The sequence below is a fragment of the Indicator indicator genome, chromosome 6, assembly GCF_027791375.1.
Source record: "Indicator indicator isolate 239-I01 chromosome 6, UM_Iind_1.1, whole genome shotgun sequence".
NCBI lineage: Eukaryota > Metazoa > Chordata > Aves > Piciformes > Indicatoridae > Indicator > Indicator indicator.
Window position 1 is genome coordinate 8,884,745 of NC_072015.1, and position 16,890 is coordinate 8,901,634.

The 16,890-nt window shown below is 42.3% G+C and overlaps 1 protein-coding gene across 1 annotated transcript in view; it reads left to right on the top strand.

The window, feature by feature from the left end:
- PHACTR1 (phosphatase and actin regulator 1) overlaps positions 1–16,890 on the top strand; it is a 326,072-nt gene that overhangs the window by 305,437 nt on the left and 3,745 nt on the right. Inside the window, exons 10-11 of the mRNA XM_054381958.1 lie at positions 5,054–5,109; positions 9,922–9,983. Coding sequence (XP_054237933.1) covers positions 5,054–5,109; positions 9,922–9,983 — 118 coding nt within the window. The remainder of the gene's footprint in view (positions 1–5,053; positions 5,110–9,921; positions 9,984–16,890) is intronic.

Genomic DNA, 16,890 nt, shown 5'->3' on the forward strand with positions numbered 1-16,890 from the left:
GCTGTGTGCCCTGTTGTGACCACCTGTGATCTGTTTGCCCATCAGTCCTGCTCTTAGGTCATGCACACCAGATGTTACCAGTCAAGCACTAGAGAGCTACTGGGGTTTGACTTTTGTATCTGCAAACCCTCAGAGTTAATAAGTCTGGGAAGTATATGTGGCATCATTTTCCAGTAAGCTCTGTACTATATCCAGTCCATGATACTTACAGATTAGCCTATACTAAGATCGTAAATTTTCTTGTCTTCTGGGCAGAAGCAAAGATGAATTCCTGATACCCAAAAGACACATCCAGCACCGTCCTGGTCACAAAATAACAAGCTGGATGGCATTAACTGGTTCTTTCTCAGAGCTCATGCACAACAAAACAAGAGATGAAGGGGAGAAAACCCCTGATTCCTAGTAGCAGACAGCCCAGGCAGCCAGGAGCTGCTTTGCTTCAAAGGTGCTACCAGACAAAAAGGCTGCAAGAATCTGACCCTCAGTCCCACAACTAGTTGGCCACTGTCCTGAGAGTCCTTTGGGTATGGCCACACTGCAGAGCAGGATAAGCATCTCTATGTGGGCTCTTCATTTAAGTGTTTTGTAGTGCTTTGGGAGATGGACAGCCAGTGTTTCCTTTTATTGTTCCTGCAAGACACTGCCGAATGGAGCAGAAACTTACTATTTTGAGTTCTCCTTTTGCTAGGCAGGGTCCAAACAGTGTGATCCATCAGCAAAAATGCTTCCCGCCTTTTCTCTGGCTTCCTGAGGAGATTACACCCTCACCAGCCAGCATTTTAGGTCTACAAGCAATTGATTTTGCATGGTTGTCCCTCCTGCCTCCAAACTTCTACTACCCATCATGATATGCACAGCCCAGAGCAAATTCAAATAAAATCAAAACCAAGAACAAAACCAAAATGAAACAAACAAACAAAATCCTACCACACACTGTCCTTAAAAGGAGCTAGTCAGCTCTTGCACAAGAAGTGTGGTATGTTTTGCTCATGCAGGGAATTAGTCCAGAAAATTGGTTTGCTGTCAGGTTTATCTTTGTAAAAGTGAGCGAATTTTTATTTTTCAGTGACAATACCATTTGGATATTATTTTTTTCAGAGAAATCCTAGCAAGGATTTCTTTGTCATCATAAATCTTAGGAAGGTTGTCTTTGTAGTCAAACCTTTGTCAGTTTATTTGTAGAACCACTATCAACAGTTTTTGCTATTTATTGCAAAAACACATGAAGTATAAACATTGCTAAGCACAAATTACACAAAACAAACTTTCCTTTCCCCTTGAATGCCTGAAACTTAGCGCAAGACTGCATGAATGGCACAACAAAGGTCAAACACGTTCACACGAGATTTTAGATACAGAAAGCATTATTAAAGGTTGCTGGGGTTTAAGGCCTGTTTTGCCTGTTCCTTGGTACGAGCTGTATTTGTGCAGCTTTTGTAAACAGCCATAGCTGCCTTTCTGATCAACAGCAGCACCACACATCCCACTCAGTTCTTACAATTTCACAAGCGGATCTGTTCTTTGCTGTTGCACCAGGTGCCTTCCTCACCTCCATTTTCTCCTGTTTATTCTGATTGTGCTACTAATGAGAGACTTGTTTGCTGACCTCTGGCCTCTTGACAGCCTCATGCAGCCACTGCAATGTTAAATGAAATAAGGCACAGCAACAATCCTGCTATCAAACTATTGAAATCAGCCTCTGCAAGATAGGTGGGCATCATTAATATTTTTTTATGTGGGCCAGCACAGGAGGGAAGGAAGAAAATGGAAGGTATCATGCCTGGTGTGTACCAAGATGAGAATGGTGCACTTGAGACAGTATGAAATACGGTTTGAAAAAAACTGTATCTTTGCAGCCACTGTAACAAAGGAATAGCTGCTTATGTTTCTTGATTTACAGGATCCGTAACTAGTATCAAGATATTCAAATGATAATGTTAACAGCTGTTCAACATCTGGTAAACCTAGATGTTAAGAGGCACGAAAAAGAACTAAAATGACACTGTTCTGAGGAGCTGGTGAAGTCATTTGTAAAGCCTAAAGATGGGCAGAAGTCACATGAAATGAAAGAGCAAGAGCTGAAGAACAGAGAGAATTGTGAGAGCTTGGAAGGAAAGGGCTTGTTTGTTTGATAAACTCATCTAAGAGGGACTCACAATGAGGAGCAGGAGCAGACTTGGTGTGTCAAAAGGGATAATGGGAATGAGGGTGTAATAGCAGTTCATGGAGATGGAAGCAGACACTGGTACCGGAGGCCAGGAACCTCCATAGCTTCTACTCATTACCTTCTTCACCCTCCAGCTGTACTTCACTGCTTGCACTGGAAGGGCTAGTCATTAATTTGCTCCACTGCAAGGGTGCTTTATTTTTTTCCTACTGCCTAAGTCTTCCTATTAGAAGTTCTTGGGCTTGTCCAGAAGAGATCACCAACTCATGAAGCAGATATATCCAATCTGGAGATCTGAAGCTATCACAAGTGTCACAGCTTTGTCAGCCATTTAAGTGCATTGTTTAAAAATGGTGGTCATCATTTAGGCAGGACCACTTTGCAGCCTGGAAAAGGTGATTATGGAATCCAAAAAATAATTTAACTCTCAATGGGGAACACAGGTATTCTTGTCTGGCTTTCACAGGGGACCCTACCATGTATGGGGAAGAATCCCATAGTTTGTAGGTCTCTGAGTAGCACGGTAGTAGAGAGTGCATGTAATGCCAAGGTATATACCTCAAGGAAATCTCTATTGTTTTGTTTGGACGCAATGACACAGTGAAGTGAAAGCTTTGTTAAAATGCATTTACTTCATGGCAGATACCCAGTAAACACATGGAAGACTTGTCCTTTTTGTAAATCACCTACGTAGATAGATGAAACTTCTGCCTTTTGTTAGAAACGCTCCAACAGGAGCCCTTCTTGAAAGAACTGTTAGCTCAGCCCTTCAGTCCCTGTTTCCTTGGAAAGGGGAGGACCTTTCTGGGATTGTTCTCCTCAGACTGATTTCTCCTTTTACATGTTGTGTGATGTTTATTTTTACAGATCCAGCTGCACACTGTATGGCTGGGTCTGTCCTTAGCATCCCTCTCATGCATCCTCTTGGAAAGCATCCTGGTGTATTGGATTAAAAGCATTGTCTAACTCATTTTCTGCAGTCACACATGGTGGAGCTATGAGTGGCAACTTTTTAATTCTCATGTGCTGCTAAAAATAAGTAGTTTTAATTGCTTCATAGTCTTAAGATGAAGTCTCCCATTAGCAACAGCTACTGTATGTTAAAGATGGCAATAGTGAGTACTTGAATAGCACTTTCTCTCTTCAAAGTATGTTGAAGACATTCTTTACTTCTGAATTAAGGATGAGTTTCTGTCCCTTTCAGCACTTTTCCAATGAGATAACAAATGTTCAGTCTTCCATGAGAAAGATCAGAGCTAGTGACTCCAAATTTTCCACTGGAACAGGGCCATGTCCTGCTGCTTAGTTTTCTGGTATCACCTCAGCTGGTGGAAATCTTCAGGCTGTGTAAAATCAGGTGCCTGTAGTGGTTCTGCCCTCATACAGCTGTTGTAGGGGGTGGGCTCCTACCCACCCCATGTGCTTCAGCCCTGTGCACAATGGGCAGTGTGGGGTGCAGTATTGAACTGGCATACCTGTGAACTCCTGGCTGTGGAGAAGGCTGGGCATGTGTGTCCATCTACCTGAAAAGACATTGTGCAGAGGCTGGTGCTGGTCTCTTCTCACAGGTAATTAATAATAGAACAAGAGGGAACAGCCTCAACCTGTGACTTAGACTGGACATTAAGAAATTTTTTTTCACAGAAAGAGTGGTCAGGCATTGGAGTGTGCTGCTCAGGGAGGTGGTTGAGTCACCAACCCTGGATGTGTTTAAAGGTGGTTTGGATGTGGTGCTTGGGGATACAGTTTAGGGGTGTACCTTGTAGAGTAGGGTTATTCATTGGACTTGGGGATCCTGAGAATCTTTTCCAGCCTGAACATTTCTGTGATTCTGATCTCTGAGTAGTGGCTCACCCCTGCATTGTGAGGAGCTGCTGTCAGATGTCCCTCAATCAGCCCTGCATGGCCAGCCCCATTTCCATGAGCTTTTGTGCCTCATGCCTGGGGGAAGCATTCATTGCAGAAGATGCAGCCATGCAGCCAGTGTTCATATCATATTCCCCATCAGTACCCAGTAGTTCACAGGGGAACTGATGATCCAACTGGCAGAGGCTGGGGCCTCCAAGTTGGAAGCATCTCTGAATGACCACATCTGAAGGAAGAGGGGGTTCTATCCTGTCACTGGCATCATTGACAAAACTCCCATTGACTCAGAGGAGAGTATGAGGAGGCCCAACAGTGCTGATTTCTGATGTCATCTCCCTGGTTTACTTTGTTTTCCAAAGACCCCTTTGTGCTTCTCTCCCTTGCTTTGTATTTTGAATATTCAGATTTTTTTTATGCTCACGGTCCCCATTTGTAATTAGATTGCATCTTTTATGACCCTATTATGTACAAATTGACTAGCAGGTCACACTGATTTTTTCAACATAAGATTTAATAAAAGCCACAAGAGGAAGAGGAGGAGAGCATCTATTGTTCTGCCCTCGGTGCTGCCAAACCATCCCTTGTTTTTTCTGTGGACTGTGTATTCAAATACTGTTTGAACAAATGGGGCACATTCAGGAGGCTGGTGAGAGGGCAGTGAGAGGGTTAGCTGGGTCCTAGCTAGAAATACTTGCGTGAGTCAGGAAGCAGGCATGGGAGGAAGGAAATTAAGTGGAGACATCTGTGTAGCTTAGCTTTCAGCAGCTCTGCCTGGGGTAGGGGTGGGAGAGTCATGCCTAAGATGACATAACATATTTTGTCTTTCGTGAGTTGAAAACAGAGGAAACTGCGAAAGCGAAGCATGGTCTGTGTCACGCATGGTCCAGCTGTACCAAGTACATAATGGAGCAGTATCAGTGCTTTCTGCTCTGCCTTTCACACCCCAAAATAACTCTTCAAGACAGAGAACTGAGGAGAATGTGATATGGTCCAAAAACTGATCCTGGACTTTTTTCGCAGACGACTGAGCCAGAGGCCAACTGCTGAAGAATTGGAGCAGAGGAACATACTGAAACGTAAGTCCTGATGCTGCTGCCATTTAACCTGAAGCCAGCTAGTTTGGGTTAATTTACGTGTGTATTGGGTGATTTATATAAAACATCCACTATTCTGTATGTGCATCATTAATAATAATGAAGTGCATCATAAATGCAAATAAGCACGCGAGTCTGCAGTAACATCTAGGACTGCAGAAAACAGGTCTTTAAAATCAGAGTCAGTAAATTCACAAGAATGAACAATCTAGGGGGAAAAAAAATTCTCTTTTCCACGTCCTATTCCAAACAGAGGGACAGTTGTTCTGAAAAGCCTTTACACAACTCTTACACAGACGAGCATCCTGTTGTTAGTAAAGACACTAAGGCATGGCTTGATTAGTTTTCCTAAAAGTCCTCACCACGATCTAGACTAGATGGGGCCTTTATTCAATTAAAAAAAATAAATCGCTGTGACTTGGGATTATTTCCCCGAAATGTTCCCCTAAAGCTGTTCCTTTAAATCAGTCAAAAACTTGCTGCTATATCCTCAAAATGTGAAATTATATTTTAAAGGGACAAAATATCATTTAATGTGTAGAACTGAGTTAAGTTAGCAGATACATTGCCACCAGCTTCAAGGGAAGCAGGACTGAGAGTAGCACAGATCTTGTAATCTTTTGAATGAATAGGAAAAAAATGACAGTTTCTCTCCTCACACTGAAGTGGTTTGAATATTTTAAAAATCAACATCCTGAACCATCCTGGTGTTACTTTGGAAACGGAAAACAAAAGAAGCAAGTTCTTTCCTTTTTAAGTTAGTAAATACATCATTCCAGGAAAATGTAAAACAATTACTAGAGAAAAAAGTATTCCTAGATGGTACCTTATCCATGATGTCTCCTTAGATCCATGATTTACCTTCTCTTGTTGTTCAAACAGCTGCATTGTACAAAACCACAAAAATGTGATAGCAGAAGAAAAGTTCTCTGAAAATTAGCAAATTGATTAAGTACTTCAAAATCAAATTTGTAGCACAGTAATGACAATGTTAACACTTAGCAGAGTTTTTTCATCTGTTCATGTTATTACACATGGCAGACAAAGACAAAGAGAGAGGCACCACTGTCAGTCCAAAGAGGAGAAAAGGCTGGACAACAAAGCAGTGTGGGTGAGCCTGCAGCTGTCAGAAAAGCCATCTGCTTTGGGGCAGCCCCCTTTTGAGAGCTGTGCTTATACTACCTACTCCTAACTCCCATGACTGGCTGCTGGAGGATGTCAGGCACACAGATGTGGGTGTCTCACAGTGGGGTGGTAGAACAGTTGGAGGTGGGGAAACCTGCAATGTGACTGATGCCAGGCTCAGGCCAGAAGGGACAGAGGCCAATTCTCTGGGCAGCTCATGTTGTCATCCCAGGACTTACGAACAAACGTCATGCACCACCTGGCACTGGTGCATGACCAGTAACCACCACCCTGGCACTAGTGAAGGTGGCTAGGGGGAGGTGGGGGTCTCAGGCAGCTGCTTTGGCATAAGTGTTTGGACTGGCATCAGCAGAGAGGCAACCATCTCCAACGCTGAGTGCCTTGCAGAGATTCGTAAAGGTCATTGCCTAGTGCAGCAGTCACATAGCAACCTGAACGTTTCTGAGGAATTATCCCAAGTCACATGACTTCTTTTTTTCATTGAGTAAAGGCTCTGAAATTACATGGATGTGTTTGAAAATATTACCCTAAATCTAGAACTTGGCAATTTTTGTAGCTTGGTTCCTAAGCACTGATATGTCCCAAAACATATGTGTGTCATGGGAGACAAACAATTTTGAAATTACAGGAAAAAGTAATGTGGTATTTCCAAAGCATCCCAACTTCTGGTCAAGCACAGTGGGAAAGGAAAAACCAAAGTGTTTTAAAAAAGAAAGCATAAAAATGCTCCACCCTTCAACAAGTAAATACAGTGTCTGGTTTGTACACCGCTTTGTGTCCTTTCCCGAGACTTCTGAAAAGAATTATAATAATGGTAATGGAGCATTATAATAAATATGATGGAGACATAGGAAGCCATAATTCAAAGAGTGAAATCTCTGCATAAGTAGGTCAAGCAGTTTGCAAAAATCCCAATTCAGAGCACACACACACACAAAACCCCAAACCCCAGCAAACTCCCAAGTAGACTAATTAGAATTTCCTCTGCAGTTAAAGCTGAAATATCCTGGATGAAAATGTTGTGTCTGGTACCGTGATGTTATATGTGTAACCACATTGCTGCTCATTCTGAGGGCAAAATGGGGTTGGACAGCCAGTCTTTATACATGAAGTGATTGCTTCCTAGCTCCATACTGCTGCCATAATTATGAGATGATCATATTTATTGAATTACAATGGCAAAGCTCTACTACTTGCTGGTAGCAACAGTAAGATTGTAGCAATCACAACAAAGAAACAGAGAACAGGGACACTGAATGATCCTTCAGTGAAGTACACCCAATTCACTGACTCTTATTTAAATCAGAAGTATGTAGGTGAGAGGAGTCCAGACCTGCAAGGTTAGCGTGCAGGGTAAAGACGAGTTTTGCAGTTAACTCTTGCTGGCCAAGTTTCTCAGGAAGGATGTCTCAGTCCCCCTCATGTACCACCCCCATGCCTCTTCACAGATGGATACAAATAGTTGAGTTGTCAGCCCAGCACATTTGGGGTTGCCTAATTTCCTCACCAAAATAATGGTTAGGCATCTCTGAGAATCTCAGACTCTACCAGGGGACATTTCACACTGGCACAGAAATAAGGCCTGAAAATCATATCCACACCCACCCATCCTCACACAGGTCTAGGAACACAGATCATCTTCTGAGCACACAAGATAAAATAAAGCAACAGTTTTGTAGCTTTACAAGATTGACATAATTTAATTAAATTTAAACAAATAGCTAAAACAAAGTCACTTTCTGGTTTTGGAGAAGAATGTATCCCTAATTTCTGGCTTTTACCTGACCCGAGGTCTTCAGCCTGGCTGGCTCTCTCTGAAGGTGGGGGGGTGAGCTGAGAAGTGAGGAGAAAAGAAAGACATCATATTCCAAATACAAAAATGCATAGCCATAAAATAAGTTCTGCACATAACTCCTTGGCTGCTTGCAGTTCTACCCTGACCTTGTGTGGGCTCTGTTTAGCACCGTGTCTCTCTGGTTAATCATACAAGGACTTGGTAGTGACTCTGTTTGGGAAAGTGGGCAATTGCTAGAGGAGCAATTGCTAGAAGAGAATCCAGCCCAGCAAGGACAGGAAACACTGAAAAGAGGAAAAAATACATCAGTGCAAATACATTCCAATTATCATTTTAAAAGCCATTTATGACTCCCTGAAATCTTCTATTCTTTTTACGCCAATACCAGTTTCCTTCCTCCTGAAAATGTAAGCAGTATTTTTGGTAAAATAACATTTAAAGATCAGAAGTATATTGTAAGACATCTCCACACTTCAGTGGAGATTTCCAAGTCCTGCTGAAGTCAGTGAGCTGTTGTGATAGACTTGTCAGCTCTACTGTACTGAGCAGCAAGCAACTTGGCTTCCAGCCTGGTCCGCTTAACCTGCTCAGAGACTTCTGTGGTCTGAACCTTAGCTCTTATTTTGGTGTTTTAAATGCATTGGTTTGAAATTCTGCATCTCCTCTACTGTGGGCAGACTTCAGTTGAGTTAGGACCTTCTTAATGTTATTTTTGGTTTGACTCAGTTGGTTTGTGCAAGTGCTGACTTGTGCTGTCATGGCTGAAGAATTTATGGCTGCCCCTCTGCTAAAGGTGCCTGCTTCTCCCACAGGATCAGCAGAGAGGAACATGAGATTGCCCCTTAGTTTCATTCAGTCCAAAACTGGGCAATTTAAAGCAAGTTATCTATCCGAAACTGGCCCTTGAGGTCCATAATCTCTCCTGCAGAGAGTTATTCCTGCCTGAGCTAGTCCTATCTGCGAGAAAACTGGATCACACCAGGGTCACAGGGTACTTGTTGGGAAAGCTGATCAGTTGTGTTTACTGTCGTCTCTTAAGCATGAGTGTGTTTGGAATAAGAAGCAGTTCAGCCATCACAGAAGTAGTGAAAACATCCCAACTGACTAAGGAGCTGAGCACTTAGAAACTTGAAGTTTTACTGACTTCTAGTAAAGCTCAGTGCAAAGATATGCATGAGAGCCTGCTCCTAAGTTGAAGAATTAATGCATGCAAATGTTACTGGCCTCTTAAGGGATAATGGTTGAGGTGTGCTCTGGTAAGAACTTACATGTCATCTTTTGGCTTAATCTTGAATTTCCCTAGGATGTGCTTTTATGCTCCAGTGTGATGCTGTGAAGGCTTATGATGGAAGGACACTCTCTCATAGCTCTGCTCAAGTCATGGGAAGTGGAAGATTTTGCCTGGCACCCCTATTCTAACTTTTTTATTCCATTATCTGCAAGGAATTATTCTGTAGATGAGAAAAAGAAAATGCATGTGTTTCTTTTGCAAAATTGACCTTGCAGCCTTGCAGAATCCAGCCATATCCTAGCTGAACCCCCTGAGGCTACCAGGCCTGTGAGCAGGGAGATAATGGGTTCTGAAGAGCTGGCTCACTGCCTGGCTCTTCTAGAAAGTGACATGCATGAAGAGGTCGCAACACAGAAAAAGGAAGGAGGCTGTAGATGTTTTATGAAGTGTGTGATAAGGGTGGTAGCTAAGGATTGAAGAAGTTCACCAGCCCCAGAGGGACACACTATGCATCAGAGAGGTCCTGAAACAATATACTGATTGAGAGGCTTATTGTGTTGCATACTGTGCATGCCTCATTGTGGTGAGTCCACGGCCTGAGATCTTTGTAAATCTTTTACAGCCCGGAATGAGCAAGAGGAGCAGGAAGAAAAACGAGAGATAAAAAGAAGATTAACTCGTAAGGTGAGAAGCAACTTTGATCCTATTATGACACTACTGTAACTTTCTCCCTCCTGCAGTTGTTTGCATTTTTCCTTTTCCTCAGCACCATTTTCAAAAGTAGAGTGTAAAATTTTTAAAGAAGTCTTTCAAAGAAATCACCAAGGTTACAGGTTACCCACAGAGAGCAAAGAGAACCACTTTGCAGGAATTGCTGGTGACATTTTGAAACAGGGCAAAAGATGTAGTGCCCTAAACCAAAGGAGCTTTAAACAGTGAAGGATAAAGAGCCTAGTATTGGTGTACCCCTGCTCCCTGTAAATGTAATGGCTTCTGCACTCATTACAAAGAGAGTAAAGTTAAAACAATGCTGATTGCATTTCAAAATTCCACCTAAAACAATCCAAAACCTAGGAAATAAACTTCTGGAAAGGGAGATTGTGACTTGGGGCATTTAAACAAGAGACAGGCACTCACAAAATGGTGTACAGCACAGGAAGCAATCTTGTATCAGCAGAGTGGACAAACAAAACTGCATAGTTTGGGTTTGATTTTCCTCCCCTTTTAAAGTCATTTACTCTTCAAACTGAAGAACAGTAATTTCAGATACACAGTGTGTAAATGGTGTGAATGTCTACAGTTGCCCCAACATATGCAGCCAAAATCCATCCTGTTGCTGCAGATAAACTTTATTTCACCACCAACTTATTTCCTGTCTCCAGAGGCAGAGAGAGCCCCCTAATATCTACATGTTTGTGAGGCAGCACCATTCCCTTCCTGTGCGTTTTCAGGTGGCTTAATCTTTTTGACTTCTGTGATCACAAGCTTTCATGGCATAAATAATGACAAAGAAAGAGCCCTAAATATACTTGGAAAGGTTATATTCAGAGAGCTGGATTGCTTTCTTTCATGGTTAAAAATCTCATGCCTTACTCTCAGCTCATGTAGATCAACAGAGTTCATGGTCATCAGACCACAGCTCCTATTGTCTGCAGGAGCAATAAATGCAACCCAGAGAGCTGACAACAGTGGTCTTACATCCCCTTGCAGCACCACCTGAAAGAAAAGAGCCTAACTGCATTGCACATATTTCATGGGACTTGTGCCCTGCACAAAGCCTGTAAGTACTGTTGTACCAGGCATTTGATTTCCCTGTATATTGAAGAGAAAACAAGTACAGGAATCAAATTCAAAGCTTGATGCTATTTGATGAACAACTGTAACAGATGAAGAGCAAAATTACCCATACCTAATCTGCTGCCTGAGAAGTGAGGTCTTGCTAACTCAGCCGGAATTATAGCTGTACAATTCCCATTCTCCACAGTTTTGTAGGAAAGGTACAAAGACATGGATTTGTCTGTTGCTCAGCTAAAACACCCTGGCTGCTATAGCGTTGCAGCAGTATGTGCTCCCTGAAAACCTCAGCAGTTTCTATGAGATTTCCCTCTTTCTCTTGTTTGAACAAGAGCAAGAGCAGCATCCATCTGAGCCCCTGGCAGTTGGCTCTCAAATGAACAAAGGTCACATTCCTTTTAGCTTGCTTTCTTCTTCCCTAGTAAAGATCTTTCTCTCCCATGTTTGTGAGGTTGGCAGAAACATGACCTAGCATTGTTTGATTGTGATCATCTTTTTAAACTGTTGTAAATTGTTCTAGTAACACTTGCAATTTTAATGAAAGAACCGTAAGCCCAGTCTAATGATAAGTTTTGTTCTCACCTACCAAAAATACTGTCATAAAGGCTCATAAATCACTAGAGGGTGCATGTGAATAGGTAACAGCTAAAAATGCCAACTACCCAGTGAATCCTGCAAAAACTGCAGTTATTCCCCAGCTCTGCCTTCTATGAGCACATCCCAGATGTGTCGTTGTGTCTACAGCAAAGTGGCAGACTCCTTCTGTCAGTTTGTACTGAAGTCTGATTACCAAAGGATTGTAAATCTCAGATCAAGCAGAAGCTTAATTGAGCACGGAAAGTGTTTTGCCCAGCAGACCCTTCTGTTTGCGTGGAATTTTAATGCACACACATGCCCACAGGGTAAATTCAATATAAGGAATTTGTGCTACGTTTCCTCCTTGCAACCACATGTAGCTGGCAATAAAAAGGGAAGGGGGGGTCTGCAGAAACTGACAACAAGACTTTTGACCTTGCACTTTAAAAACTGCTAGTCCCCAGTTTTTTTGGTGGCATCATTCCAACTCTAAGGGAACAAACCCACTTCATCCATTAAAAAAGCCGCTCTTAAAATTTCATCAGTGCTGACATTTTGTTACAGTATTATGATGATAAGTTGTAACATGACATGCTATAATAAGTAAGATTACCTTGCTAGGTCTAGATGCCTTATTAAAGTCAGCAATAAATACCCAGCTGAATTCATCATCTGGACAGGCAATTTCTTTAAAAAAAAAAAAAAATGAAAGGAATCAGGCGACCTATAGAGAGCTGCCCCTTTCAGTACTTTTCATCCTCTCTGACTCCTAACTCCAAATTACCTGGGGATAGGGAATAGCTTTCAGTCAAAGAACAACATGGAGGTCAATGCTGTTTGGTACAGTTTCTCCGTAGCTTGTGTCCCTTTTGCCCAAGGAAGGAGAGGTACAATGTATTTGCCTGTCACTTGAGATGCCTATGGATGGGCTCTGCGCATTCAGCCACACCTATGCTCCCTCTCCCTGCCCCTTAGGGCTCACCAAGCACCTTTGGGTGCATGCACTTGTGTCATTTGAGTGGAAGGGCATGTGGATTAGAAAAGGTTTTTCTCTGAGAACTGGTCTTGGCCCACAAGCCCATCCCAGGAATATTAATGTATAGAGGCCCTCTGGGAGAAGTGTGGCAGGCAGGTCCCCTCCATGAGGAGATCTGGCCCCCCTGGAATTACTATGAATTTATCCTATTTGCACCACAGCAGATTTGGCTGAACACCAAGGTCAATTAACACAAGCCTGAACTCCCTCTGAGAACTTCTATTACAGAGAGTTGTAGCCTGGATTCAGAGAACTCCTTACAAATCACTTGTAAAGGGGAATAAAACTCTTTTTTTTTTTTTTTAAAACCTTCTCTTCTCTCAGAAAGCGTCATGTTCCCTGTTCCACAGAGCTGTTTACTGCTTCCTATCCCCCACTGCCAACAGCTGTTTTTTCCTCAAGGTCTAGCTGCAAAACTAAAAATGTCATAACTGGACTATCAACAACTAAAATGCTAAGGTGTGCTGTTTCTTAAAATCCAGGCAATCATCTGAAATCTTTGCTCCCATTAAATTCCAACACTGGTACAATTTAAACTCTTTTTTTCACTGGAGCCTCACTGGGAAATGTTTTGCTGTTCCGTCTTTTAATTGACCTCCACTGGCTTGCATCAGCAAAGGCTGTTCAAAATAATGAACTCTTGAGAGAGGTGGGACTCATCAGTGGGAGGTGAAAGGAAAGGGAAAGGTCAGAGGAGAAAAAAGGTTAGCAGCTAATTTGGATAAACTGTATTTATAGTCAGAGGGAAAGGTCTGCAGGGCATTTTTATCACATCTTGCTCCTGAATCTTACTACAAAAGATGGGGAGCAATGGAGAAAGTGAGTTGTGTGTGCTGATAGCTAGGATCTGTAGTTTTTCACTTTGACTTCTTCCCTAAATAACCACAACACTTTAAAAAGGTAACAAAATAGGCAACAAGGGAGAGACAAGGAAACAAGCTTCACAGTGACTGAAGTGGAGCAAACTCAGCAGTTTACATTTGTTTAAATCCCATGACTGGGCAGGCAAGACTCTGTCCCATTTCAGTATACCTGGTGGTGGTGTTTGGGTTTGCTTCATTTCACAGTCTCACAGTATATCAGAGGTTGGAAGGGACCTCCAGAGATCATCAGGTCCAACCCCCCTGCCAGAGCAGGATCACTTAGGGTAGTCTGCACAGGAATGCATCCAGGTGGGTTTTGAAAGTCTCCAGAGAAGGAGACTCCACTACCTCCCTGGGCAACCTGTTCCAGTGCTCTGTCACCCTCACTGTAAAGAAGTTTCTCCTCAGGTTGAGGTAAAATCCTCTATGTTCAAGTTTGAACCCATTCTTCCTTGTTTTATCACTGTGAACCACCAAAAAGAGCCTGGCCCCCTCCACTTGACACCCACCTCTCAGGTATTTATAGACATTGATGAGATCCCCTCTCAGTCTTCTCTTCTCCAGGCTAATTAGCTCCAGGGATCTCAGTCTCTCTTCATAGGGGAGATGCTCAAGTCCCCTAAACATCCTCATGGCTCTCTGTTGGATTCTCCCCAGCAGTTCTTTGTCTCTCTTGAACTCGGGAGCCCCAAACTGGATGTAGTATTCCAGGTGTGGTCTCACCAGGGCAGAGCAGAGAGGTAGAAGAACTTCCCTAGACCTGCTGTGCCCATTTTTATCTCCAGTGAGAATATAGAAAGGAAAACTTGACCTGTGACAAGACCTAGGAGGTGCTGTTCTAATTTTACACTGCTTTTGCATTAATGCAAATCTATTGACTTTGAAAGGGTGTTTTGCCCTGGTTCATAGTCACAATAGCTCACTCACAATTAAGCTTATCCTGCTCCCTCAGCTCACAACTCTTCCCAAAGAGGGTAAATAAAAATGCTTATGTCCTTTCACTATAAGTTTTGAACATGCTTTATTCTTTCTGCCTGTTAGAAGCAGCAGAGTTCACTCTCAAGTGTTGCCCAATAAGGACTGAGTAGCATTAAGTAATTTTGACTCAAGACCTCAGCAAAATGGTCATAAACTCCAAGGTGAATGCTCAAGTGAGCTGTGCCCTCAATGTGAAGAGACATTAAACTCACACATACAGTGGAGTCACTTAGAGTGTGTTCTGCAATGCTGTTTCCCCAGGTACTTAAGAGCTAAGGGTGTTCTGGGTAGCCCAGACACACTGAGAGACCCTTGTGCTTAGCAGCTCACAGGAAATCTCTGCAATGGCATGAGAAAGTCCAAGGGCAGTTTGTTAACTGCTCAGATAATGTAGCTTTAAATAACTGATTTTAGAAAACCACACAGTGTGGTTTTCCCTCTTTACATTTAGTATGAGCTAACTGGCACTTTGGTTTAATGTACAGAACGTATTTTGTGTGTGTATTTATATATGTAAATATATGTAGACTTATAGCTACCCATGGCATAAGCTGTTGATTTCAGGACTCTCTTCATAACCAGATCACTGACATGAGTCAGTGCATCTTTATTCTGTTTATAGCTCTGCCCCAAACCTCCTGGGTCACCTTGAGCTGGTTGCTTGGTCTCACTTGCTCCAGCTGCTCTATGGGGATGGAGACAGTGGGGCATGTAAGTACCTAATTGGGCATATAAGTACCTGAAAATGCACTGTTTGTAGGCTTCTAAAGTGAAGACAAGGCATCTAAAAATAATATACAGTAATAGTTGTATGACTTCAGAGGAAGAAGCAGCTTTTAGTCTGTCTTAGGCTCAGTTGTCACCTAAGAATAAAAAACTGGCATTAACACTGTGCTTATGCCCTTGACATTTTTTCATGTATAATTCAGTGCACTATCCTTCACACCCACTGAAGGGTTACAGTGAGTTTCAGTAGTGTAAAATGTACAGATCACCGATTTGATTTTTAAGCATTTGAGAACCTGACAACTTACTTCAGATGTGTCTCACGTCATCCTGTGACCCTTAACATTTGCAATCATTTCTTTGCTTTTAACACATACCTAGACCACCAAGAAAGCCAGATTAGCTGTTTAAGACCCAGTGCAGCATTGAGATGAATACCTGCAATGAATTCACATTGCCAGCAGAAGCACCACCACCTCTGTGCTTGATGCTTTTGCCTTCTTGCCACTACCTAGACAACATCCTGGCATGGCGCATTTCAGTGTGTCAACAGCCATTTGCTTTCTCATGTGTATAAATTTGTTAATCACTTTGATTAGCACAAACGTGAAAGCTGGCTAATGTCAAGAGCTGACAGAAGCTGTGAAATAGAGCAAATAATTTTTCAAAAGTCCTCTTGCACTTTGGAAAGCTTATAGGAGTTCCTGCTTCCTTTGTAGCCATTGAGAAACACAGAGCTTAATTCACAGGATTTCATATTTTGTTGGTGCTGTTCTAATCTGAAACAATATCTAGGCTATGTCTGAAAACGGTAACACTTGAGAAATGTCCAGACGGTAGAGGTGACTCATCCTTAATTCATGCTGTTGTAATAAAAGAAGTAGTTGATACAAGTATAGATGGAGCCTGCCCCTTATTTCTGAATTTTTTGAATGTAGTCATAGTATTATTTCAGAATGAAGATTCTCTGTTCCCATAGTCAGGGGATAGATTTTAAGTAATTGGAAGCAAAACTCTGCTGTGCCACCTGAATAATAATGTATCAGTGCTGACAATCCTGCAGCAATAGAAAATCCTACCAACTTGAAATCATGCTGAAGATGGGCTGTGTAGGACAGACAGAAGCCTCACTCACCATCTAACTATCATTATACTCAAAGCCTGGTTACTTTTGTTAAAAGCTGGTCTATTGATTGCACTGCGTGTTTGGCTTGCAGGTGACTGAGGTGTAGGTATTAGGGCTGCAGACTGAAGAGCCAATTTTGTTCTGTTACAATGAAAAATAACATTTTCAAATCTATACATGCTTCGATTCACTTTCTTGTGCCCTCTGGCTTTTCTCACATGCTACCCTGTCTTGGAGATGTGTTTATTATGTTGTCTAAAAAGAAATGCCAAAAAAGTTATGTCCCCAAAACACGTAGCCTCAGTTCAGAAAGGTGGGCTACTTGCTACCTTCATTGTATACCTGCTGTTTGGCTGACCTGAATGTGGGTGTACAAAATGGGGCTTTTCTTGGGAAGCTTTTGGAAGAAAGAGAAGGAATATTGTGTGGCATGCAGAGAAGCTCGCCCAGGAAACTTCCTGCCTCCCATAGAATAAGGTGTCTGTGAGAAAA